The sequence below is a fragment of the Theobroma umbraticum genome, unplaced genomic scaffold (assembly GCF_002168275.2).
Source record: "Theobroma umbraticum cultivar Fairchild unplaced genomic scaffold, ASM216827v3 scaffold_239.1, whole genome shotgun sequence".
NCBI classification, from domain to species: domain Eukaryota; kingdom Viridiplantae; phylum Streptophyta; class Magnoliopsida; order Malvales; family Malvaceae; genus Theobroma; species Theobroma umbraticum.
The window spans coordinates 415,855-443,163 of NW_018397273.1; the positions used below are offsets into that span (position 1 = coordinate 415,855).

Consider the following 27,309-nt stretch of genomic DNA (forward strand, 5'->3'; position numbering starts at 1 on the left):
ATGTAGAGCAAAATTTGAAAAATTAAACACCAACCTTATGTACAAATATTTAGAAGATCGTTCTCCCTTCAAACTTCATCTTTGACCAGTTGATCTGCAACACCATTTGCATTCCGTAATGTGTGTATAATCTTTTCTTTTTTTTTTACCTTTTTTTTAAGAGACTCAATTTAAAGTATTCACTTTCTATATTTCCATGGCATGTTGCTCGGTTCAATAACCCATTTAATTGCATTTGTAGAATCACTCTCAACTATCAAAGAGTAAAGAGTCCTCCCATTTAGATTATACAAAGACTGTAAACTCTTCTAATACTGCACTAAGTTAGCAAACTTTGCATCATGCATTCCTATAGATTTTGAAAAAAAATAGCTTAAAGTCTCAGCCAACTCATTCTTCAAAACCCTTCCTATATCTATCTTCCCTGGTTCTCCTTAGTAGCCCCATCAACATTAGGCCTGCTCTTATAACTCAACGATGACGCGTTTTAATTACTTTCAATCATATAGAAGTATAATGATTTTTTATAGAATTAAATCATGAAGTGGTAAGGTTTCGAACGGCAAAAACCACCAAAATTATAAACATGGCTAAAATCATCAAGTGGTAAGCAATCAAATGGTAAATCATGAAGTCATAAAGTATTGAAGTGGTAAGGTACCAAACGACAAACGGCAAATTAAGGGTCGAAACGGCAAACACAACCAAACTCATAAATGGTACTAAAATCAATTTTTATGCAAAGTGAAACTTGGTAAATCTTTAAAGTGACAAGGTACCAAACAATAAATGTCGCTAAAAAAATTTAAGTAATAAACAATAATATGGCACCAGGCAATAAATCATGAAGTGGCAGTGGTAAGGCATCAAACAGCAAACACCACCAAAATCATAAACATTACTTAAATCATCAAGTGGTAAGGTACTAGAGGGAAAAGCATGAAGTGATCAAGTATCAAATGGCAAATGTAATCAAAATCATGAAGTGGTAAGGCACCAAAAAGTGGAAACTCAACCTTTCTAAAGTCTTGGGCTTAAACTGATTAAACTTATACTTAGCAGTATGATTATCTACATCAGGCTTGGGCTTACATTCATTGTGAGGCCCAAAAACCCAACCCCTACAAAGGAAATGTAGCTAAATATATTGTAATTACAATATTTATTTTCTCTAGTTGCCTCCTCCTCGACACCTTAGAAGTAAAATCAGAAGGTTAGAAGTTTGTAACAATGTTTGTGTCTTTGTTTCTGGGCAAAAACAAGAGGACAGAAGTTTGGTCTGGGCTTCAAAGGCTGGGCCTAAGCGGGTTTATGTGTCCGCCCGCACCCCGCCTTAAGAAAGCAAAGAGAAGTAGGAAAGGTGAAGGGCAACCAGTTCCCGCATTCGCATGGTTTCTACTCTTCCGCTCTGCTGATAAACACTGCTTTCGCATCGGATGGTCTCAAGGTTTCTCGTAAGGCATCCAGCACTAGCAGCCTCCGAAAATGGTCTGTCCCAAGTTTTTCTTTATGTGTTTTTTTCCCCTTTTTTCTGGTTATCCTATTCTTGCCTTTGATTATGGCCTACTCTTTCATAGTTTCATGGTGCTGATTTCCAATTCCTTTGCTGCTTTTTTGGTTGCTTGGAAGGTTTATGGAGAAATAGAAAATTCTATGACTTTTTCTGTTTCACTTCTTGCTGTCGTTTGCTCTGAACTCGAACTTAGCTAGATAGGATGGAAACACTTGTTTGGGTTTTTTGGCCTTGTTGGGGGTTTATGATTTTTCGATTAATTTTCTGATATGGGTTTCCCTTCTGGGGTAGTTTTATATTGTTTTTAATGGAACCTGAGTTTTGGGGTGTTAAAATGTGATGTTAGGTTCTCCAAAACGACGTTGATTTGTTGAATCCTCCGGCAGAGCTTGAGAAGAAGAAGCACAAGCTCAAGCGTCTCGTTCAGTCCCCCAATTCTTTCTTCATGGTAATTTTTGGCTTTCTTTCTTTTCATATCGTATTTGCTCTTCCTGGTTGATTGTTTGAATAAATTTGTTGCCTTCTAGGATCTCTGAGAAATTTTCCTTACCACAAATTTGATGTACCCTGAAAAGTTTTGACCTTTTGATCTGTGTGTATTTGTATATGCTGGATTAACTTGTTCTTTTGATCTTTGTGAAGGATGTGAAATGTCAAGGCTGCTTCAACATGTAAGTTCATATTATCCGATTTCCGTTTTTATGTTTAGATTTTGTTTTGAAGTATATATGGGGTTTCATTCTCAATTTTCTGCTTTATAATTTGCAGAACCACTGTATTTAGCCACTCTCAAACTGTTGTGGTGTGTGGTAACTGCCAGACGGTTTTGTGCCAGCCTACTGGTGGTAGAGCTAGACTCACAGAGGGATGCTCTTTTAGGAAAAAGGGGGACTGATGGCGATGATTGGAAGTGTTTCAAATGTTCTTGAATGGGAATGGAAGTGGCTGTGCCTTATGATGTGTTTATTATTAGGTTTTGATGAGACTTTGTTATGCTTTTGATCTAGAATCGTTTAATGTAGGGGATGGTTTTGTTTCAATGAATGTTTTAAGTTGATGCATTATCTTGGTTCGTTAATCCTAATTTATCTTCTTTGCTACTGGTTCGAATTTCTACCCATCTAGGTTCGAATGATAGAGCAGGTTTCAAAATTCGAATATCTTCATTTGATTGTGCTGGCTCTAGATTTGCTGTATTATTTTTGTGCACTTGAGAAACATTTAGCCTTGCCAGGTGGTTCCTTCAGCTCAATGTGGTGCTACGGGTTATCTTGTTTGCAAAGAGTGCTGTCTTTCCTAGGCTGCGCTGCATATGTCAATGGCCTATCGGCAAATAGCAGGGTGAAGTTTGTTTTCATGCAAGAACTGCTGAGTAAAACCTTTTCATATGAGATTTAGAATGAAGGCTACTTGAGAATTTTGAACTTGAGATGTTTATGTGGTTTGGCACGGTTGATTTCTTGTGCAAAATCAATTGTAATGTTCTGTCATTGACATTGAGAAGCCATGCATTTATTGTTATGCTTACGGATTCACAAGCTGTGCTTGGAGAATGGTTTGGCAGCTATGGTTTTTTGGACCTTGGCAAAGGAGTTGCTTGTGGTGGTACTACAAGAGAATTGCTTTTGTTCCAAATCTTCTACCTAAGAAACTCTATTCTATATTACGATATTAACCAAAAATGATGTAGATCGATACAATAAATATAATATAGGTACAATAAGATGTGATATATGTTTGACTTTTATAGTTTAATTACTTCAGATTTTATTTAGGTATGATATTTAAAAAAAATTTTAAATTATTCAAGCAAAAGTATTTTTTTTATTACATTAAATCAAGTTAATCATATAAATTCTAAGGATTAATAGTTGATTAATTGACATTGATGTTATGTTGTCATCATTTATTATAACATGTTATCATGTCACGTTAGCATTAAGTTGCCTGCCTTTTGACATGTTAACATGTCACGTCAACACAATTTTGTATTTGATTAAATGTCAATCTTTATTCATACAGACTTATTTGATTTAAAATAAAAATATAAACACTTATTTAAATTTTTTTAAATAATTTAGAGACATTATTAGATATAATGTCTTTTATTTATTTATTTTAGTTAAAATATAAAAATTACTTTTTATGGTTAATTTTAAGATTTAGATTACAGGCAATAGAATATATTAAAAAAAATCATATTCATACTTTTGATTTCACTGCTTCTTAATTTTTAATTAATAAATTAACATTTTTTATTTAAAAATATATATTATTAAAAATATGTTGAAAGTTTGAATTAAAAAAAATAATTATCTTTGTACATATTATTTGTAATTAATTTTCAAAATTCATTTATCAGATCATAAAACTCTATACTTAATATTAAAAAATAAAATTAATTAAAAGAAAAAAAAAACCTCATTAATATTAGCATATTTATGGATTGGCCATTGGTCCTCTCTAAACTAGGGTCTGGGAAAGGTTTGTCTTGAGTCTCAAGGTAGCCGCCAAAACTATTGTATGATTTTGGCTACTTAGTATTGGGATTGTTATTGGTTCAAGTGTTAAAATCCTTTATGTTGTGTAAACAATGGAGGATCTACAATCAAAGTGGAAAACTTCAAGCTGTCAGAGGGGGAATCATGTATGTTGGGAATACAGTTGAATACAGGGGTAGGATCCTCTGACGAAAAATGAGTTGTGTTTGTTGGGATCACTTTGGGAGTCTAAGAACGTGAATAAAGCGGCCATGATCAAAACGCTAAGAGTTTGTGGAGGTTGAATGGCCTGTTATCAGTGACCGAAATAGGAGACAATAGATTAGTATTTGCTTTCACGGTGCAAAGTGATTATGAAAAGGTAAACTGTGGTGTTTCGACAGAAGCTTACTAGCGCTGAAAGATTTTGATGAAAGTTACATGGATCCGGAAGAGTTACAATTTTAGATCCAGGTCATGGGGGTTCCATTAAAATTAATGAATGGGGAAACAACTAAAGCCATTGATGGCATGGTGGGCAGGTATGTACAAGTGGATGGGGTGGGGGAGGATTTGAGGGATCATTGTTTGAGAATTAAGGGTTTATTAGACCTTAGGAAGCCATTGAGACGGGATATAATGCTAGCAGGTGACAATGATCAGATCAAATGGCTTAGTATCCAACACGAACGCCTACCTAGATTTTGTTATTGCTATGGCGTGATGGGGCACAACATTAAAGACTGTAGGGTTCCTTGCATTGATGAAGACGGGTAGAGAGGTTACCAAGCAGTATGGGTCTTTTTTTGTGGCACCATTACGAAAGAAATCCTCAAGAGTGATCATTAATGGAACCAACGATAAGGAGGAGGAGGATCGAAGGGGTAAAAATATGGGAGAAAGTATAGATCCTAGATTCACCAACAAAACTTTAAATGAGATTTTCTCAGATAGTCAAAGCTCTGTGGGGGATACAAGCAATAATGCTGTCTGCAGTATATATGAAAGTGGGGCATGATATGCAGGAAGCGTTGGAGGTAAGTCATAATGACGTGGGTTTGGTAGGGGACTTTGGTGAACGTAGCTTGGATGTGGGCAATGACACACAAGAACCAGTAAACTTAATAAATGGTCTAATACTCGTTTGTCTGAGGTCCAAGTTGAGGAAACTACCGAGAAAGGGAAAGAGGTGAAGCCGAATTGACAGAGGAGCCCGCTGCTGTCTGTTCTTAACGGTGTTGAGTTAAACAAATGTAGGAGTGCAGACAGGTTCTATTCGGGTTTGTGATGAAAAACGACCGAGTAATAGAAAACGAAGTTGAAAACTAAAACGTATGAAAAATAGGAAACCAAGCAGAAAAGGGAGCAATTGCTATTGTTGGAACAACAGTGCAAGAGGGTCAATCTGACCAACACCGCCTAGATAAACGAGGTTAGTGAGTTGGAATTGTCGAGGATTTGGGAATCCTCGTGCAATTCAAATGCTCCTTAAATTTTTAAGGACTTTAAATCCCGATGTTTTATTTTTAATGGAGACTAGGAAGCATAGTGAAGACTGCGTTTTGGGTTTGACTATTTTTTGGCAGTGGATTCAATTGGCAGAGTTGGTGGGATAGCTTTGTTATGGGGGAAAGAGATTTCTTCAACAGTTAAAGAGTCCTTTTTCGGAAATCACATAGATGCTAAAATTTTACAGTTGGATACCAGAGATGAGGAGGTCCATATTCGATGCAGATTGGATAAAGCTCTTGCTACAATAAAATGGATTCGAAAATTTCCTAAAGTGGTGCTCTTTACTGAAGCATTAGGAGCATCTGATCACTTAGCATTGGTCTATTGGAGAAGTAGATTTCCTAATGGAAGTTTTGCTATTAAAACTTTGCAACAAAAGTTACAAAAATTGGCTAAGGAAAGAGGAAGTGATGTGGAAGCAGAGGTCTAGGGTGGATTAGCTAAAAAAGTTTTTTCTGAGAGTGACAATGGAGATGAATGAGGAGTTTGTTGCAGATGATTCACTTGAAGAGGTTCGATTAGTTGTATTTCAAATGAATCCATTGAAGGCCCCTAGATTGGAAGGACTGCTAGCTTTGTTCTATCAAAGATCATAGGATACTGTTGGAGTTAGTGTCCATCGTTTTGTTATCGATTTCCTAGAAGGACGATCAGGAATCAAGAACATTAATCATACATGCATAGCTCTTTTATCCCAAAAATAATTCATCTAGAACTGGGAAGTCAATTTAGGCCCATTAGCTTTTGTAATGTACTGTATCTTTGAAGTCTATTTGTCATAATCTTTGAAGTCTTATCTTGCCTGTTATCTGTTACTAAAGCCAGTAAAACTATCTCTAGGATGCAAGTGAGTAGGGGTGGCTCAAATGTCACCCATTTATTCTTTGCTGATGATAGTATGCTATTTGGGAAATCACAAGCTTAAGAGGTGATGAATCTCAAAAAGCTTTTGTATGAGTAGGGGTGGCTTAAATGTCACCCATTATATGTTGAGGTTCAAAAAGACAAATATTTAGCTGTGCTAAGGAGAAAGTGCTGAAACAAATCTCTAATTGGAAAAAAAAAAAATTTATCTATAGGTGTCAGAGAAGTTTTAATTAAAACTGTGGCACAAGCAATACCCACTTATGTCATGAGCTGTTTCAAGTTACTAGATGGTTTGTGTAGAGAAATCGATTCAGCTGTTGCTAAGTTCTGGTGAGGAGGAAATGATACAACTTATGAGATTCAGTGGAAGAACTAGCCATTTATGTGTTCATCGAAGCATTATGGAGAAATGGGTTTTAGGGATGCTTAACTATTTAATTTTGCAATGTTTGATAAGCAAGGATGGAGGTTACAGTTACAAAAAAGCTCGTTATTTCCCTAAAACAAGTTTTTCAAATGCACCTATGGGGTCTAACCCCAATCACTCGTGGTGCAGTCTTAGAGAAAAGCCAATTCCTCATTAGTGGAGGATCTTGTTGGAGGGTTGGTGATGGGAGGAAAATTTTGGTCCGATTCTGATTTGTGATGAAAAGGGTGGCAGAATCCACCAAGGTGAGTGACTATATAATTGAAGATCAAATGGCCTGGGATGAAGGAAAAATAAGAGAATACTGTCCTCCATATGAAAGTAGTCTTGTTTTATCATTGCCATTAAGTATAAGGAGACTGGAAGACCCATTAGTGTGGTACAATAGCAAGGATGGGGAATACACTGTCAAATTGGGCTACAGATTCCTATGTTCGATCACGGGTCCGGTAATGGACTGGTGATGAGTAGGGTACAATGGTTATGGGACATTCGATTTTTCAATTAATAAATTAACAGTTTTTATTTAAAAATATATTGAAAATTTGAATTAAAAAATAATTATCTTTATACATATTATTTATAATTAATTTTGAAAAGTCCATTTATCATATGATAATCCTTAATACTTAATAAAATAAAATTTTAATATCTCGATTTCACAATTAGAATTTTATTATCTTCTAATAAGCCGTTTTTTACTTTTCAAATAAAAAGACATAACGGACTTGGAAAACCGAAAGAGAAAAGAAAAGAAAAACGTGATTAGAATTATTTCGGCGAAACGGCCATTTGTTAGTACGATAATGAGACTTGCCGACCAAATTTAAGCCACGTTTGGTAAGCAAGAAAAGATTCTCAAGCATTTGGAACAGACATTATTGGACAGAAAGAACCCAACAATCATTATTAATTAAATTAATTTTTATATTTAAATTATTTTTACATAAAAAAAACTTTGAAACAATTTTACAAAATTTAAATAAATCATTATTAATTTTTTTATTATATTAAATTAAATCTTTATTCTTTTTATTTTAAACCAAATAAATCTTTATAACTAAAAATAACTTTTTGTCATATTATGTTACATGGTGTTGACATATAATATTGAATGGCGAAATAACATGATAACATGACTATATACTCGTAAACTTAAAATGTCATGTTATATTTTAATTAATAACGCGTAATTATCAACTGTTAGATCTATTTAGTTTAAATTAAAAATATAAAATTTTTATTAAACATAATAAAAAAATAAAAATTTATTTAAATTTTTTAAAATAATTCAAGAACTTTTTAAAATATTATCCTTTTAAACATTTTATAGATCGAAATACATCTTAATTAAATAACAAAATGTGGGTTGGAATCCTTGCAGTTAAGTTTCTGGTTTTCAGTTTAGATTGTGAGTTTTGTCAGAGCCAACACTTGTTTTCTGAACAAGAAGAAACTGATTAAGCTTCCCACATGGGAGATGATTCCGCCATTAATGCTTTTTCCTCAAGACTTATGGGTTTAGTCCATCTGCAAGATTAATTATTTATAGCATTTGTCAAACTAGGCTCCCCCCACCACACCCAGTATTGGCCCATGCTCCCATCATTTTTTTTCTTCCTTTTTAATTGCTATATGACTTACAATTGCATACATATGATTTGAAATTGGTTTGGTATGAGACTCTTGGGGCCTAGAGGTTAGAGGGTACCACTATGCATTGTGTGGTTAGTTTTGTTTTAGGATAAAACTCATACCAAACCAAACCAAACCAAACCAAAATTTTGGTTTTTTTTTTTTGTAATTTTTATCTTCAATTTGGTTTTGTAGATAGTCGATTTTGATTAATACTTATTTTTTAAAAAATTATTTTATTACATAACATTATATAAAAAATAATGAAGATAACCATTGAAGCACTACTTCACGCAGAACAACTAGAATAAGTAAAACATTACTTCATGTGAAACAATTAATACAAGTAAAACAACTATTTTGTACAAAATAACAATTTCACACAAATGACAGTGAAAGTAATTTGGAATAGGTGGCAGGATTTACGGGTTATTTTCATATTGGAATATTTCAGAGAGTTTGATTTGGTGGCTCAAATATGGAAGTAGTTAAAAGGTCTCTCTTAACCTTTTCTTGAAGTACAAGTATTTTTTACTTTTTCCTTGTTTCCTTATATTTGTTCACGTATAGCCTTTTCTCTTGTACTTGTTCATGTACAACTTTTTCTCTTGTATCTGTTCAAGTATAGCTTTTTTTTAGCTCTTACTAGAGAATAAGTCTTATTAAATATAACTACTTCAAGGGTCACATAATAAGTTTTTAATCGTTACTTAACATTAACTTACAGTAACGATTATCTAACATTAAAATTCTCTTTAATGATATTATTCATTATGTGTATTAAAGCCTTTTTTTGTAACTGTTATTTTTGACACTATATATATAGAGCCTTCACAATTCAAAAAGGAAACTTTTCAGAACCACTAGACTCTAACTCATGGTTTTTCTCTTTAGTCTATTCTCACTTAAAACACTTATTCTTTTCTTATCCTCTTCCACTTGACACAACATTTAGTGCTTTAGGAACTGTTTCTATCTTCCTCTTTGTCACTTCCGGTACATCCTTTACTTGTTTGCAACGCTTCCTCTTCTTATCACAAGAACCCTATTTACAGGTTTAAACCTTCTTAGTAAACTCAAACTAATTTTAGATAATTTAATTACTTTTAAAATAATAATTTTCATTTAAACATTTAAATCCGACGACATACAAAGTTTAATTCATAGACCTACTGGTAAATCATCAAGGTTTTATCTCTCTAAAATATACCTTAATTCATTTTGAATAAAGCAATTCATGACCTATTCTATTTATTTTTAAAACATTAATTTAATCTGTTCAATCAATTCAATTTAATTTTTTCATTTTCACCTAATAATGACCGGCCCAATTTGGTGGAGGGATTATTATAAGCATGTGGCATACATGTAATGCATAATGCGTCAGACATTTATGTCGGTATGCATGTGGGGATCCCATCATGTCATTGTCACATTTAATATTGGCATGGACCTGTTATTTCTTTATTTAAAAAAACTTAAAAATAATATTTTTTTAATTGCATGAAATTATTAAGTAACTAACCTTTGACCGTAAGCTTCCTCTTGGAATTATTTGCTAGGATGATCACCGTCTCCCCCTTTTCCTACTTCAATTCAGGCCTGCAAGTTATTTCGATAAAAGAATACACAGACCTACTAGTAAATCATATATTATACATACATACATATATATATATATATATTAATGTGAATTTTCCATAACAAAATGGAAGACTAAGGCAGAAAGCAGCAGCTGGAATCGAAGTCTGGGTCAGACTAATTATATATGAATTATAAGTCAAAAAAAGAGGGAGATCCCATTCATTTATATATATAAGGAGGAGGTGTTCCCATGCAACGTTCATTGCTAAGTGATCTTCTGTTCTAACTGAGACATGCAAGTTCTTAACAGGCTAATTTGTTTATATATGCATATTCACACAGCCAAAAGGAAGAGGAAAAGCATTCTTCTAAAGCAGCTTGTGCCTTAAGTTTCCGATTTGATTTGTCCATGTCTAGGCATAAATTAAGGGTAGCCAGGTCGGAAAATGTAGACTTGAGAACTTTCCAAAGCCTAAATGGACTTCATCTTTTTCTTTCTTTCTTGACATCTTCTTGAGATAAGTATGTACAAAGCGACTTTGCTTTTCCTTTCATATTTTGTTTCACATCATCGGCTGTGGAAAGTTTTAATTAAATTAGTCCTCCTGTTGCCTTTGTGCATCATGTGTTCTGTTGACTATCATCCTTAATTACTTTGTTTTAGTATTGTAAACCTAAAGCATCCTTTAATTAAGAGTTACGATTGAGTTAATTACAACGTAATTATAGTAATTGTACCAATATATGTTAAATAAATAGGATTATGTTACCATTACCATAAGATATATCTCATTCTCTAGTCTGCACTTGGAATCAGAACTATTTTATTTATTTATTTGTATAACTTGTATAATTAGGTTAAGAGTAACAATGCAAAGCACACTTCCATTGACTTATGATTTTCAAGAAATAGAAACAAATGGTTTTGTTGGTACATGAAGTTGTCTTTACACAGACACAGAAGCAGACAAAGCGGTGAAGGGGTGAATCTGGACTTGAAATTTACTCCTAGAATTCAATTAGATTATTAAGTATTTATAACACCATTAATAATAATAATAATGACTTTGGTGAAGCAGACTTTCTTGGAAGGCAGAATAATTAAAAAAAAAAAAAGAGGGGTGGGGGGGGGTGCCAAAAAATAAAAAGAGGGAGAAAATCAAGAAAGATCCAACTGCTAAGATACACCCAATTTTATTGATTTAGGTTGACTTTATTTTACATTGCGTAAAGCCCTCCCATGGGGTTTTTAGTAATATTTTTTTAATTAAAAAAAATTGAACTCTACTTTAAAAAAATCATATACTAATTAATAATTTAAATATTCAAGTGTGACCTTTTATTGAATTTAATATCATTGTCTTTCATTTCCTCCATATCAATAATTGCAATATCAATTGGATATCTTTTATTTCGATTAGCAGCATCTTGTAGATAATTTTTGTTTTTATAGAGATTAAGTTGTTAATTTTTTTAAGTAAAATTATTAAAATATTTTCAATTCAAAATTAACTTATTTATTTATATTAAAAATATTTTTATAATTTTATTTAATAAAATTAATATTTCAATACTTTTATGGGAACAGAATATTAATTGGAGAAAAAAAATCAAAGAAAGTGTTGGATACCGTAGGGAAAAATCAAATCACAAAATATGTAGGTGAAGTTTGGCCTTTTTAACTTAATTTATTAATTAGCGTATCCTTATATGTAATATCATAAACAATAATTAACGAAACATACACAGAAAAGTGATAACGACCCTGGGCCTGGGGAGGTTGACAGTAATTATAAATGGCATACTGTTGCACTGGCCCCGCGGAAATCTCTGGCTCCCTTCCATTGTTTCCTTTCTCTGTTCCTTCGTTTATTTGCGTAGTGAAAAGATAGAGAAGAAACAAACTGTTTTATTCAGTTTCAATCATTTTTCCTTTTTTTTCCTGGTCACAAGTAGTTTCTGTCAGAGCCAAAAGTGATAAGGTTCGTTCGACAGGATAGAAAGAAAGAGAGTTAGACATAGATAGATATATATGTTTATGACATACACATGCATTGAAAGATTTGTGTTGGGTTTTTTTTTTTTTTCTTTTGCTTTTAATCTTCTGATCGTGGGATTATGATTGTTTGAAAGATAGATTGCAGCTTCTCGTTTGACATTTCTGGTTATGAAAGCTGCTGCTGCCTTTGTTTCTTCAAAGTCCACCTCCACCGTTGCCTCTTGGTGCTCTCAACTTTCTTACTGCTTCTTCCTTCTTTCTTGGCTTTGGGTTTGATTGGTTGCTGCCTCCGTACCAAAGGGTGAGGACTGAGGATGATAATCATGCATTCGGTTTCAGAATTTTATGTTCATGACAGATATATCATTTCCTTTTAGTCTTTGTTGTAGATGGATTTAATTTGTATATCTTTGAAGTTCTAGGTATGAATATGATGTCTGTTCGTTTGCAGAATATCATCATGTCAGGTTTCCTAGCAAGAACAGGGAGACACCGCCAACGGTATGATGAGAATAACTTTCGACTTGTTTCTGGGTAAGCCCTCCTTAATTTTGCTTCCATCTTCTCAATTCCTGTTCTCTTGTTTCTGTTTTGTCATTCTTGTTCTTCATGCTTGACATGCATTACATTCAGCCTGCCTAGGTACCAAGCTTGACTTTATCCTATTTATCTTAGTCAATTCCTTTACATTTCTCAGAAGTGTCATTTGATTAGATGAACAAGGAGAAGATATTCTCCTATTTTAGTGTCAGAATATGTCCTTTTAAATTTATTACTTAACCTCACAAAATTCAAGGTTTTGCATAAGCTATATCTTGTCCCATGCGTTGAATTCCTAAGTTAATTCATTATGGTATGCAGTTAACTCTGTTAATTGATTTACCCTTTCCTTCAAGAAGAAGGGAGAAGGAAGAGGGGGAGGGGGGATTTTCTTGTTGGAAAGGTCTTCCATTTAAATGATTTTGCTGTGTCCTTTAGGTTCAGGGCAGAGTGCAGTAATGGAGGTTGCAGATAATCCTTTTGTGTTGATTTGATTCATTAGTAAAACAATATTAGTATTCTAATTGCTACCTTTATGGTAATTTAGGATTTCAGGAGGGTTGTCTAGGACGTTTTTAGTTAAACAGATCGGTTTACCTAATGGCTTCTGGTTCCATGGTCATTGGTCAGATTAAGGTTCTGCAACATTTGGTAAATAGCTGAACCTCAAACAATGCTCTGTATCGAAACGGAAATATCCAAGCATCCGATCCCACCATTTTCAACAATTAGCTTGCAGTTAGCACCCTGAACAATGTTCATCATGTCCTCTCTCAACATTGTTGACTTTGAAGTTGGATGATGTTGATGTTCTCAAAATGTAATTTTCTTTTTCTTTTGCTAGGATGATGAATATTGAATGGAATGATTTGATCTTCATGGCATTTCCAAAGCTGGCATTGACCAGTTGAACTTCCCTTTCTGATCTTCTGATGAAGCTTAAATGGGGTATTCAACCAACATGTGAACATGTAGATTTTAGATAGAAATTCGAGCATCAAGAATTCAAAATGTAGATGTATACATACAATTAAAGGACAAGTTAGAGTTTTAAACTTTTGAAGGGGCATGAGGCTTATGTGAAGAACCAACCTAAAAATGCACATGTAGCTTCAAACAGAAATTGGAGAATCAAGAAAAATTAATTTGACCTTGAAACTTTTCAAGGAAGACTGATCTGCATGTAGAGTCTCAGCTAATCAATATCTAACATATCTTGAAAGTGATCCTTTAGTTAATTATGAGAAGCAAATTTGCTTATTACTTGTGTTGGCCCTACAACAGATGTATTCCCTACAGGCTGACAGAGGAAGAAAAGGATGTTGACGGGGAAAGCCGGATAGAAGTTCTCATGATCTCTTCACCAAATCGTAGTGATTTAGTCTTCCCAAAGGTACATGTGTTTCCCTTGATCCCTTCTTTACCCTATTTGGCAAAACCTCATGTAACATTTGAGATTCCTCGGAATGGAAAGTTGTTCAGTGTTTCCTCTACCATTTTGTTGTTGTCAGGGTGGATGGGAGGATGACGAGACTGTTGCAGAAGCAGCACGTCGTGAAGCCTTAGAAGAAGCAGGAGTTAGAGGAATATTAAGAGTAGGTTCTGTTAATTTATCCCAACAGCTGCCTTTTTTGACAATTGCCGTTTCATATATATCAATTTGTTAAATGTGAGATATATGGTATTTGATCCTTTTTATCAACACTTCTAAACAATTCTGATAGGCTGAATTTCTTCTTGCTCAGGAAATTCCTCTAGGAGTATGGGAGTTTAGAAGCAAGAGCAGGCAGGACCTTTGCACCCTGGAAGGAAGCTGCAGAGGGTTCATGTTTGCATTAGAGGTGACCGAGGAGCTTGACATCTGGCCAGAGCAGAAAGACCGAGATAGGATTTGGGTTAGTATGGGAAAAAGTTAGGCCAACTGCATAAACAATCCACACCATACTTACACCAGAGTTATGCCACTGCCAAATCTAGAAATCAAATACTAATTTACTAGGTTTCCAGTGCTTTCCGATGTACATGCTGCAGTAATGCGTGCTAAATCATACTTGCAAATTAACCATGCTGCTGAAACAGTTTCAATTCTTCTGAAACATATCTTTGCCTCTACAGTTAAATGCAAAAGAGGCCTTTCGACTCTGCCGATACGACTGGATGCGGAGGGCACTGGAGGAGTTTCTGAGAGTTATGGCAGAAGATGAAGAACTCAAGCTGGAGGAGGAGGAAGAGGAGGAGGAGCTAGTTGAGCCCCCATCCATTCCAGTATCTGATGTTGTGGCAGACTGTCAAGTCATGGCTGCAAATTGCTATGTAAAACCTTCCAATGCCCAGCATCATCATGGCTTGAGTGCTATAAGCTCACCCTGGCACATCCCTCTCAAAAGGTTGCCACTGACATGAGACATCGACCTTAGTAGTAGTCATCCTCTGCCTCTTTTACTAAGAGGGCAACTAGGCTTTCTATAACTCCATTATGTCTGTGACTTCTTCCGGTTTTTAACAGATCAAATTTCTGAAGCACCGTACTGGTTTAGAATGTTTAGTCATTAATTAGTGAAAATCATTTCCATTACTTGGCATCCCTTTTGATTTTAGGAAATTCCGGTTTGTGGCTTGGTTCTCTAAACAACCAAAACGTGTTGGCTTTTCAAGGCTAACAGGCACAGGCACAGGCTAGCATCATTCCATGGCCTGTAATGGGTCTGCATAACGTGTTCAACCCAAGGATTCTCTGATCATCAGGTTGAGCAGTTAACAAATTACATTTTTAAAACTGATTTCAAATTGATAATTATCGAACTTTCAAAAGAAATATCTAATTTAAAATCAATTGACTACAAGTAGAGAGGTCATTGTTGTATTCATACGCCTACCATTCCTCTAATTTAATAAATATGAGACTACTATCAGTTTAATATTAACGCATTTAAAGATCAAGAACTTATTACGTCACAAGAATTCTAGAAAGAATAACAATGGTGGCAGTATTTGTTTTGATATTATGTTGAATTATTATAACGAACATCTAACTTATAATTAAAAATTTATAGACTAACAGAGAAATTCTTATTATATTTATATATCCAGACAACAAAACTAATCAGGCAGAAAACCTGCTATAAAGCAACTTGAGAAACTTTTCGGTTTATCAACCACGAACCAACAATGATAACAAAGAAAGAATGGACAGCAAGTATCTTGTTCGAGGCAATGTCCAAAAAGTTTTAATTGGAACTGATGAATACCCTTATCATTGCAACAACCCCAATATTTAATTACTAGTCATATCATCCAAGACGCTTTTGGGGTTGGAAGAGAGAGCAAGCAGGAAAGCGAGGTGATCTTTGACTAAGCAGAAGCACATCGGCAATGGCATGGAAGAGGAAATTGTGGAAAAGAGCTCCTGCTTTGATGCTTCTGCTGTTGTGCACAAAGAGGACATATTTCCAACTTGATCCCATTGATGGATCCACTGGAACGGAAAGCGGAGCAGACAGAGGCACCAGATTCCCGGAAAAAGGCGTGGTCCGACACGTGCGCACAACACCTCGTGTCGTCCATTCAACTTTCAAGCCAGCATCGTCTTCGGAAGTTTGAACCCTTATCTGATTGAGTAATCCGAGGTTTGACACTGCACCAACAGTCAGAGCAAGTGTGTGAGAAAAAAATAATAATTAAATTGGTTAATTCAGTTAAAACAATTTTTATAACCGAATTAATCAAATATTGTTTAAAATTTAACTAAACTAATTGGAAATCAAGCATTAATCTATTAACTGATTAATTAATTGAATTAGATAGATTAATTTGATCGGCAGTTGAAATAATTAAAAGTTTTTGGACTAAAGTACAATTTCATAGTTTCATTTTTTATCTATGTTAATGATAATGTAAATAAATTTAAATTATGGAATCTCAACAATATTATAAGCTTATTAACATTAAAATTATTTCATCAAATATGATTATAAATATGAAAATATTCCAACAAATATAAATAAAAATATACTTATATGCTTATAATTCTAAATCGGTTTATTCAGTTAATTGAAAAACATTTTAAAATAACAAACCAATTGAATTAATTAATTTAATTACAAATTAAGTTGCAAAAACCTGAATTAATCAAACTGTTTTAACCAAAATTATTCAATTAATGTAATTAATTCAGTTTTAATCAAAAAAATTCACCCCTTGGTAGTGGGCAAAACAATTTTTCTCGGTTTCCATTTCCCTTATGGTATGATAAGATGTTGATCATCATTAAAGCAAGATCACTGCCATATGATTAAAATTCAATCTTAATGAACTTGTTTGGCATAATCTTTTTTTAAAAAAAAATTATTTAAAAAATTAAATAAATTTTTATTTTTCTATTGTATTTAATTAAATTTTTATATTTTTATTTTAAATCAAATAAACTATTATTATTAACAATTAATCAATTATCTTTAATCAAAACATTATTTATCATTTTATGCTTATTTGACGTTAAAGTAATTTTAGAATCATGTAATCATGTTGAATCATGTAATCATGTTACATCATCATCTATTATGACATGTCAACATGTTACATTAACACCATATAGCATAAAATGAAAGTGAGATCTCAACTAACAATAATTAATTAATCACTAATTATAAAAATTTATTTAATTCAAAATAAAAATATAAAAATAATTCGTAAACTCTTTTAAATTTTATGCTAATCTTTTCAATTCGGTGACACTGACACGTGGGCAGTACCGAGCGAAGGCCGGCCGAACTTGTAGAAAAAATAAGATAAGATAAGATAGAGAATTCGGAGGGAACAGTAACGAGTATAATTGAAATGTTAAAGGCAAAATATATAATTAATGGTGGATGATTTGATGGAAATAGGGTGTGCAATCTCTCCTCCCAAATGGTGCTACCCACTTTGGCCTGCACATGGGATATGGGAGTAAAGGATAATTTTATGTTTTCCGATTAACAGACCCCACAATTTCAAAGTTATTTTCATGTTCTAAGGGTTTTGTTTCTTGGTAGCTACAACCCTCTTTTTTCTAGTTTTGTCTTCATCACACTAATAACGGGTTTAAAATTAAGATATTGAAATGCATTAATTTTTTTTTTTTGAAAGATGAGATACATTATGAATCGATAAAATTAAGAAATTCTCTCTTTGTTGAATTAATTTTAGCATTAATTTCATGTTCGTGTATATAAACATGCTTAAATTAGGATATTTGAATCGGATTCGAGTATTATGTATTGGATTTTAATTGAATTCGAATAAGATGTGAAGTTTTAATCCGATCTAGGTTAAATCATAAAACGACGTGCCTAGATGTAATTACTAAAACACCCTAGGTAGAAATTAAGGAGAATCATTGACTAGGAAAGGATGGAAGTCTTCCTAATCAAACACATCGATGGAAGAAGACAAAAGTCTAGAAAATCACCCATAAATGGTAAAATAAATCCAAAACAGAAACTCCAAATCCCAAAGGAACTTTCTCTTTCACCGGTTTGCTTGTGCTAAAAGCGAAGAAGAAAACGTGCTTTCTGATTTCCCCTCAAGTTAAAGTCTTTGTAGGTTTTTGGAGTCTTGTTTTTTTAATGAAAAAAAGAAACACACACAAAACATTCCCCAATTTTAGCATATTTTTGTTTCATCTTATAGTAGCTAAACATACTTAATCAAGACCTTCAACCTTTTTTTTAAAAGGAGAATAGTGAGTTTTAGAAGAAGTTCGATAATGATACATAAAATGTCGGCTCTATGTTACCATGAACTATCTAACTGCAGAATCAGTACGACATTATAACTTTATCATAATTCTTGAATATAATCAACTCACACTCATTCAGAATATATTAAAATAATATCTTCATTTAATGCATTAAAAATTATCGTTTTACTTTTATCTAATATTTCAGACATTTGTATTTCTTTAAATCAATCAAGTTTGGTGAATTTAGGTCAAGATTGTGGCGTGGGACATTTAGTCAAAGACATTTTTGCATTCCATGGTTAAGTTCATAGTGCCTAATGGGAAAAGGCAAAGCTTATGTGGATCTTCACATGCAGCCCAAAATGGTTGCCCTTTTGAGGTCAAAGATTGCTCCAAATTATAAGAGGGTTTGGACAAGAGAGCCAAGAATGTGGCTCTTATCATTGAATTTATTTTCATCCTCAAATTGGATGCACATGGCTGATCATCAGCATTGATGTCTATATTTTTTTTAATCAAACCTTTTTTTTAAAAAAAAAAAAACACACATAAATACCATAGAATAACATGATTAATAAAAGAAATCCCTCTTATGAAGCACCTCGATAATCTTTGCAAGTGACGATATATAATTTCTCTCATGGTCCATTAATCATGACATTTATTTTCCTTGTATATACATATATATATATTGTGTATAAATAGAATCTAATTCAATTTTTTCTTCTTAAAAAAATGTTTTTTCTCTTCATGGCGCTCTTCCCAAACTTTAATTAGATTTAGAATCATTAATTAAAACAAAATGGGTAAAAAGGCTATATAGATATGCTTTAGAAGGGGGAATGAATATGGTTCAACATCATGAAATTATTATTGCAAAGGTTATCTTATAACAGAATTGATGCAATTAGCATGTGGGATCATCTAAAAGGGATTTTTTTTTAACAGAGATAGCCTCATGGTTCATATTTTATAATTAAGAGTAGAATTTTTGCTACATACTTAAAAATTTACGAAGCAAATTAAGGTTTGTTTGATTAATATTTTTATTATTTATTTTTATTTTTTTAAAAAAAAAAAACACCAACAACACGGGACATAAGTATTCTTTGTATATATAATCTATTAATAATCGGGTCGTAAATGGTTTAAGTAATCATGTAGGAATTAAAGTTACTCTTATTAGTTCTCATTTTATGATTGGGGACCTGGTCACATGGAAGAACTTTGGACCGTATATGATTATCCAGAAACCACCAATGTTAATTTATGGAATTCAGCTGCTAATTCAGGGTTAAGAAACTTTGATTTGAGAATAATCGTGAACATGGGTGTGTCACAGAACATGCTTATCATGGCCATTAAGGCCAAACCCTCTGTTTTTTAATTCTTCTCCTCTGTGCTTTTGTGGACCCTTTTTCTCACAAAACCCATTTCTTTAACTAGAAGAGTCTTGGAGTTTTATGGGTTCTTTCAGGTCCTTTTGGGGAGCAACTCAATTTCATCTTTTTTTCTGAGTTCTCTTTGTCTTGATTTCCGACATGAAAATGTTGATGGCCTTTTCCTTTGGAAAGAATATATTTATTAGTGGAAAAGCAACTAATTATTTATTTAAATCCTTTTAAGAGAATTTAAGATTTAAGAGTATTGAATTCGCTTTATGTTTTCTTCAGATACATCGAATTTAGAGTCATGTCACTGGTCCCGTTACTTTAATTTGTGCAAAAGTTTTAAGGCAAATGCATAGTGCTGGTACTGGGGGAGCTCTGATTAAACAGACACCATGGTGTGTGTATATATATATATATATATATATATATATGTACACACACATGAAATGAAACATCCAGGGAACAAAACCAACGCACCAAGCGCAAGAGAAAGACAACAGACAGTGTTCATTTGCTCCTGCAAATTAAGTTTGGTATACTGTGGCCGGCCTATTGGGTATTTTCTTTGTTTCTTGAACCATGAACACGTCCACATCCAAGAGCAAGAAGAAGCAAACACAATCCCAAGAAACAGCAGGCAGCGCCAACGGAGGGAGGTTCCTAGGAGTAAGGAAGAGACCCTGGGGAAGATACGCAGCCGAGATAAGAGACCCGAGCACCAAGGAGAGGCACTGGCTAGGCACTTTCGACACTGCAGAGGAAGCCGCCTTGGCCTACGACAGGGCTGCCCGTTCCATGCGCGGCCCTCGCTCACGCACCAATTTTGTCTACTCTGACATGCCTCCTGGCTCTTCTGTCACCTCCGTTGTCTCCCCGGATGAACGCTCCCATCTTTTTGTCACTCCCTCTGATCCTGATGATCAGACTCACCCTAATGGCCAGCTCTATTTCAATCAAGACTCCACCACCACCCAATGCCATTTTTCAAGTGGCCACCCAGATATGCCCCAAGAAGATGTCTGGGGCTCTTCCACTTCTTGTCATCAAGACCAACCTGTCATTGACAACAATGGGTGGTCCTATTCCTCCAAGTCTGAGCTCCCTCCTTTTCCTAGCTCTTTCTCTGCTGATTCGAGTGTGACGTCCAATTCGGGGTATGGCACAGGGCAGGGCACGTGGAGTGATCAATACTCGTCAACAGGTGTGATGGGGTGGCAGGACGATCCGACCAGACAGATAAATAATGAGTTCGAGTCGACGGGGAGTGGCTCCTTCTTTGGGTTTGACACGAGTGAATATGTGCATAGCCCTCTTTTCAGCAGGATGCCATCGGTTTCAGATACCGCTCCAGATGGTTTTGACTTGGGGGGATCTTCCTCCTCTTACTTCTTCTAAGGATTCTTATTATTAATTTGCGCATTTCCATTTCCATTTCCATTTCCATGTTTTGGATGCCTTTTGTGCTCGATCCTCTTCATTGAACTTGAAGAGATTAACCACAGAAATCTGTCAGAAATTGAAAATTTCATCACTATCGATTGAAATTTTTACATCAAAAATCCAATATTATCAAATTCCCGTCAAAAAAACCTTTTTCTGTATAATATAATACAAGCCCTTTTTTTATATTCGGTTTAATTTGACCATATATAAAATAAATGGAGCGACACGTATATCAAATTTGTAAACCACAAGGAATGAGATTGATGTGATCAGTTGCATATATAATTGTTGAGACCTTGTGCAGTTCATCAATCTAGCAAGTTATCTACTCATACACCACCACTAACAGGTAGTACCCATTGCCTTTAGGAAACTGATTTCTTACTTTCCTTGCCCTTAACCATAACGCCATTGAAATGATTTGGGCCCTAAATGCATTAGTCGACCTAGCCCAAGGGTTATTTGGTAAGTGAAAGGGATAGTAGCCCAAATTCCCACATCTATAATGTATATGATTGGAGCATGTCTAATGTCACGAGTTGCGACTCAGACCCACTTCTACTTGGATGGATGTTTTATTGATTGATACATAACACACCGCTAGGGAGCTTGCGATATGAAAGAGAAGTAACATTTTCTGTTACGTGCATGGCCAAATTAGATTACGATATTTGATAATAAAAAATATAATCAGATTTGGACATTGGGTCGGACTTGGTCACTGATCTTGACAGACACAATAATCATTCTCTCCGACCAAACATGCAGAATATGCCAAGGAATAGGGTTTTATTTGTGGTGTGGGTTTGTGAATCGTGAGTGATGACAAGGGAGGCGCAGGTCCTACGTGAGGTGGCTGTTCTAACTCTTATCATATATATAAATGCCAAATTGATCTCGCTTTCTAGGAAGCATACTGGTAGAAGGATATGGTATGGCTCTGGCTAGCGCAATGGGATGATAGATGAGCTATATAAGCCTAGACAATGGCAACGAACCGCTAATTAGGTAAGGAGCTTTTATTTGTTTTCACGGTGGAGATAATAAAGCTTTTGTATATGCACAGAAACCGGGCAAGAAAATCATATTTATATATGTACATAGGATAAGGAAATTTGAGGTAATACGGAAATAGTTTTGACATGATTTGTTACCATGGTATTATGATATAATTATATGATATTTTTATTTTTCACGTCAATATCAAATTAATGTCATATTAGTTTCACGTTATTATAAAATGATAAGTGATATTTTAATTAATAAAAATTAATCAATTATTAATTATAAGAACTTATTTGTTTAAAATAAAAGTATAGGAATTAGATTAAATGTAATAGAAAAATAAAGATTTTTTTAAAATAATTCAGAAACTTTTTCAAATATTACGTCAACATTAATTTATAATATAAAATACATTAAAATAAAAAAATTATATTAAAGTTTATGAAAATTAAAGAACGACAAACATTTAAAACATTATTTTTGATGTCTCTATTTACAACATGAAGCAAACGAGGATATATAATATCAAAGTTTTGACAAAGACTAATCTAAATATCATCTTATTGTAAGTTATTGGAATCTATGCTCAAAAAAATAAAGAAGAGCACATGAAAAAATAATAAATATTTAACAGTTAACAACAAAAGAAATAACAAAGAGTTTTAAATGTAAAAATCGGTTCGAGGCACGCTATAAAAAATGCTGACTACTGAGTAGATTTTCATTGCTACCTTGGTGCAAATAGTAATCAATGACGTCCTACTTCTAAGATACAATGAAACCACTCAAGGATATTCTAATGTGCACTCTAATAGAAAATCCAACAAACTTGTAAATATCTCGACTACTCTTGAACGAATTTTAAAATGAAGAAAATAGAGTTTTTTGAAATATAGAATGCTTTGAATGAAATTTTCATAAAAAAAGGGTTGGGTATTTATAGATAGTGAATCATCATCAACATACCTCTCCATTCAAACATATTTATTCAAAAGTGAACAAATGTGTCCTATAGATACATGCCTTTTTACAATTAAAAAATCATACCTTTCCAATAGATACAAATTTTGAATCACTAAAAATAAAATAAGAATTTAAATAAAATGCCAACAAGCCCCCACATAATTTGAAATTTAAGGAATACAAAAGTAGTCTTTTACAATGCATTCGGTGAAGGTCTCTGGTGGACTTGAACCTCACTTAGTATGAGAAAATCCATTCGAAAGAATAGTAGTGAACTTGTGTCTTAAACATCATCTTGAACTAGGATCTTTTAGCCTAAGCTTCAATTCATCATACACATCGTACAGGATTTTATTGAGTTCTAAATGGAGTCACGCTTTAACGGTCTTGCACTCTATTGTGCTTATTGAGTGCTCTAAAGACCCAATCTCATAGTGTGCTACCTCACAACCACACTCAAATAGGTGAGTTCTTCAACGACATGTGTAACGGAAGCATATCCTACATAATTTGCTACAAACTCATTTAGTGCATGTGTTCCTCTTAACCACTATATTAAGTACCATAAAAATCATGGTGGGACTATAAAATTCTTTTTAAAAGAAAATGGTACTTCTTCACTCACTAAACAACTTTTTTTATTGCATTAATTGAACCTTTGTCTTGGGATCTCCAATTAGAAATGTTGGGTTACCACTGTCATAATTTCTAATTAATGGGCTCTTGTCCCATCTCTCTTGAACATTCAACGGCTTGCTTTTTTAGCTAATCCTTTCATTAATGGATCTATAATATTTTTTGAAGAAGGAATGTAATCCAAAGTGATTACTCCATATTTACTCATTTGAGTTCTTTTGTTTACATTTCGAATTAGCCACTTGATAATCACAATGAAGACAAATTGTCGAAATTGATTTTTCCATAATCAGTATATACATTAATAAATGTGTAAGTCATTATACTTGTTTTGTCATCATATCTAAGGTTACCATCTTAAATTCTATAGAAGACCAAGAAATAAATGCTTTCTTGGAGGATTTCCATGCAACAACAACGCCACTTAATGTGAAAAACATATCTTATTGTAGCTTTGCTTTCATCTAAATTAAAGATCTAGTTTGCATTGTTATAGCCTTCGAGTATAGCGAAATAACCTAACTAGTGTATACCCAATGATATGGTACCTTTTAGAAATCTCAATATCCTTTCAAATGTTGTCCAATGATTTATATCAAGATTACTCTACTTAACCTTCCCACCACTTGTGCTATATCAGGTCTCATAGCATTTTAGACATATTTGAGTGTACCAATAATTTGAAAGTACAACAACTGAGAAACAAGCTCTCCAACATTTTTTGTTAATCTCACATTCGAATCATAAGGTGTATTCATGGGTTTACAAACATATTTATTGAATCTCTTCAATACGTTCTGGATATAATGTGATTGTGTAATTATAATATCCATAAGACTTCGTAAAATCCTAACTCCCAAAATAACATCTATCCTTCCTAAATCTATCATGTCAAAAGTTATTCGACAATGAATATTTAGACTCCTTAATAATACTCATATTGCTATTGAAGATGAGAATGTCATCGACATACAAACATAATATGACACATCCAAAGTTAGTAACTATAATATAAACACATTTATCTAAGTCATTTATCAAAAATCCATTTGACAAGAAGACTTAATCAAATTTCTTATGCCATTACTTTGGGGCTTGCTTTAATCCATATAAGGATTTCATTAGTTTACAAAACTTATGCTCTTGACTTGGTATGACAAATCCCTCCAGTTGTTTCATGTATATTTCTTCTTCTAATTCGCCATTTAAAAAGGCAATTTTAACATCCATTTGATGGATCTCCAACTTATATATGGATGCCAAAGCTATAAGTACTTGGATTGTCGTCATTTTTACTACTAGAGAATAAGTATCAAAATAATCAAACTTTTTGTTTTGAGAATAACCTTTTGCAACTAATTTTACTTTGAATTTTTCTATGGACCCATCTAATCGAAGTTTCATTTTAAATATCCACTTACAGCCAATAAATTACACCCCTTAGACAATTCGATCAAAACCCATGTTTAATTATTTATTAAAGACTCTATTTCAGCATTTATGGCATCTTTCCAAAAAGTAGAGTTTACAGATGATGTGGCCTCCTTGTACGTTCAAGGATCACCTTCCATTAGATAAGTATAAAAATCGTTTTCAAAATTTTTCTCGACTCTTGCTCTTTTTTGCTTCTTCTTAGACTTTCCTTATTTATCATATCTTCATTTTCTGGCTCTACCAAAACTGGAGTGCATTAAGAAGATATTGATTTATTTACATTAATTTTCAAGAGTGAAATATCCTCAAAAAATATAACATCTCTCAACTCTATGATAGTGTTGACACTTATATTAGTAATTTTGGGTTTTATTACTAAAATCTTGTATGTGACACTATCTTAGGAATAACCCACAAGAACTCCATCAATAGTTTTAGGTCCCAATTGCTTCCTTTTAACTTCCAAAACTTTTACTTTTGCCAAGCACCCCCACATTCTTAAATCATTTAAATTGAGTTTTTTTCCTTTCCATAATTCATGTGGAGTTTTATTTAATTTCTTTTAAGGAACTCTATTTTTAATGTGACATGTAGATAAGAGTGCTTTATTCTATAAGTTTTTTTAGAGCATACAGTTTACCATATCCAATAAAGTTCGATTTTTCCTCTTTGACACATTGTTTGATTGAAGTGTGTAAGGGGTATACCTGATGAATAATTCTATTCTTATTACAAAAGTTTGAAAACTCTATAGAATCATATTCTCCTCCCTTCTATAAATAAAGAATTGTGATTTTTTTTTCTAACCCAAGCTTCATCTTTTGTTCGAATTGGAAAGACATTACAATATTGAGAAAAATCATCTATAAAAGTAGTAAAGTATCTCTTACCATTCTTAGCGTAAAGTTAAATGTCACAAACATCGCAATATATTAACTTTAACATTGTAGATTTTTTAGTTACAGATTTAAAAGGTTTTCTAAGTAATTTAGATGCACACAAAATTCATAGTTTTCATGCATGTTTTTGTCAGATTTAGGAATAAGATCCAAATTCATCATTCTCTTAAAGGACGCATTATTAATATGTCCTAAATGACCATACCAAACATTAAATCAAAGGACAATATTATAAAGAGAGAACTATTATTACTTTCATTACCATAACAGACCACATTCGACACATTTAATTTGAAAAAACCCTCGGATACATGTTCTTTACTAACAAAAGACTCATTTCTATTAGTTACAACTTTATTAGATTCACTTAATAATTAATAATCATCTTTAATAAAAAGGAGCTGCTAATCAAAGTTGCACTTAACGAAGAGATAAGATCTTTCTAAAAGTTAGTAATAAATCTATTCTTCCTTCTTCTTTCACTTGTGCAATTACAAGATTACTCATATTCACATATTTTCTGTTAATGACTTGATACTTAAAAAATTTAGATTGGTCAGCACAAACATGGATATTTGTATCAGTATCGATCCACCAATCAATAGACTCATACACTAAATTGACCATAAGAATATTTTAAACAAATCTTTTGTCATGTTTACTAGTCGCAATATTGACCTATAAAACCGATGTCTCAAATGTTTTTTGGCCTTTGTGGAGTTGACAAACTTTTGCCAAATGCCCTGGTTTTATACAAACAAAGTAACAGTTTTTCTTTTTCTTGTTGACACTAGATGATTGTTTACAAAAATTATCTTTTGAAAATTTTCTTTTTTTTTCAAATTTGACTTTTTCCCTTCTATTTGTCCTCAAACTCATTGGATAGTTTATCCTTATCTCTCTGTTTTTCTTCAATTTGAAAAGAAACAATTAAATTGTCCATAGTCAAAGTTTCATGTTTGTGTTTTAAGGATAAAGAAAAAGATTTCTCTTTTGGAGGAAGTTTTTCAAGCAAAGCACCCACATGAAATTTTTCACACATTTCAATTTTCCTTTGACTTAATTCATAAATAAGAACTTGACAAAGGTATGTTTGTTCCACAACAGATTTATTATCAATGATTCTAAAGTCCATATATTTTCCTATAATATAGTTGTCAAAACCTTTGTTCTCTTTATTATATTTCATTTATAATGCTTTGCACAATACACGTATAGTTTTTGTAATGCAAAAGATATTGTAAAGATTACTAAACAAA

General features: G+C 33.2%; 3 protein-coding genes across 5 annotated transcripts; all 3 read left to right on the plus strand.

Moving 5' to 3' along the window:
* The first annotated feature begins 1,330 nt into the window (after positions 1-1,330).
* Positions 1,331-2,613, plus strand: LOC110426912 (small ribosomal subunit protein eS27y). The gene is made up of 4 exons (XM_021442247.2): positions 1,331-1,488; positions 1,860-1,961; positions 2,156-2,184; positions 2,282-2,613. Exons 1-4 carry the CDS (start codon positions 1,486-1,488, stop codon positions 2,406-2,408), a joined length of 261 nt encoding a protein of 86 aa, XP_021297922.1. The 5' UTR covers positions 1,331-1,485; the 3' UTR covers positions 2,409-2,613.
* A 9,184-nt stretch (positions 2,614-11,797) lies between these two features.
* Positions 11,798-15,132, plus strand: NUDX13 (nudix hydrolase homolog 13). 3 transcript variants are annotated; one of them, XM_021442220.1, is made up of 7 exons: positions 11,798-12,000; positions 12,152-12,318; positions 12,469-12,551; positions 13,842-13,950; positions 14,069-14,152; positions 14,303-14,452; positions 14,673-15,132. In XM_021442220.1, exons 3-7 carry the CDS (start codon positions 12,478-12,480, stop codon positions 14,958-14,960), a joined length of 705 nt encoding a protein of 234 aa, XP_021297895.1. In that variant the 5' UTR covers positions 11,798-12,000; positions 12,152-12,318; positions 12,469-12,477; the 3' UTR covers positions 14,961-15,132. The 3 variants fall into 3 exon arrangements, with proteins under 3 accessions (XP_021297895.1, XP_021297894.1, XP_021297893.1); XM_021442219.1 differs by having other exon boundaries at positions 12,156-12,318; XM_021442218.1 differs by having other exon boundaries at positions 11,798-12,318.
* Positions 15,133-19,995: 4,863 nt separating this feature from the next.
* On the plus strand, positions 19,996-21,266 carry LEP (Integrase-type DNA-binding superfamily protein). The gene has a single exon (XM_021442316.1). The coding sequence runs from the start codon at positions 20,250-20,252 to the stop codon at positions 21,063-21,065; it is 816 nt and encodes a 271-aa protein (XP_021297991.1). The 5' UTR covers positions 19,996-20,249; the 3' UTR covers positions 21,066-21,266.
* Positions 21,267-27,309: the final 6,043 nt, after the last annotated feature.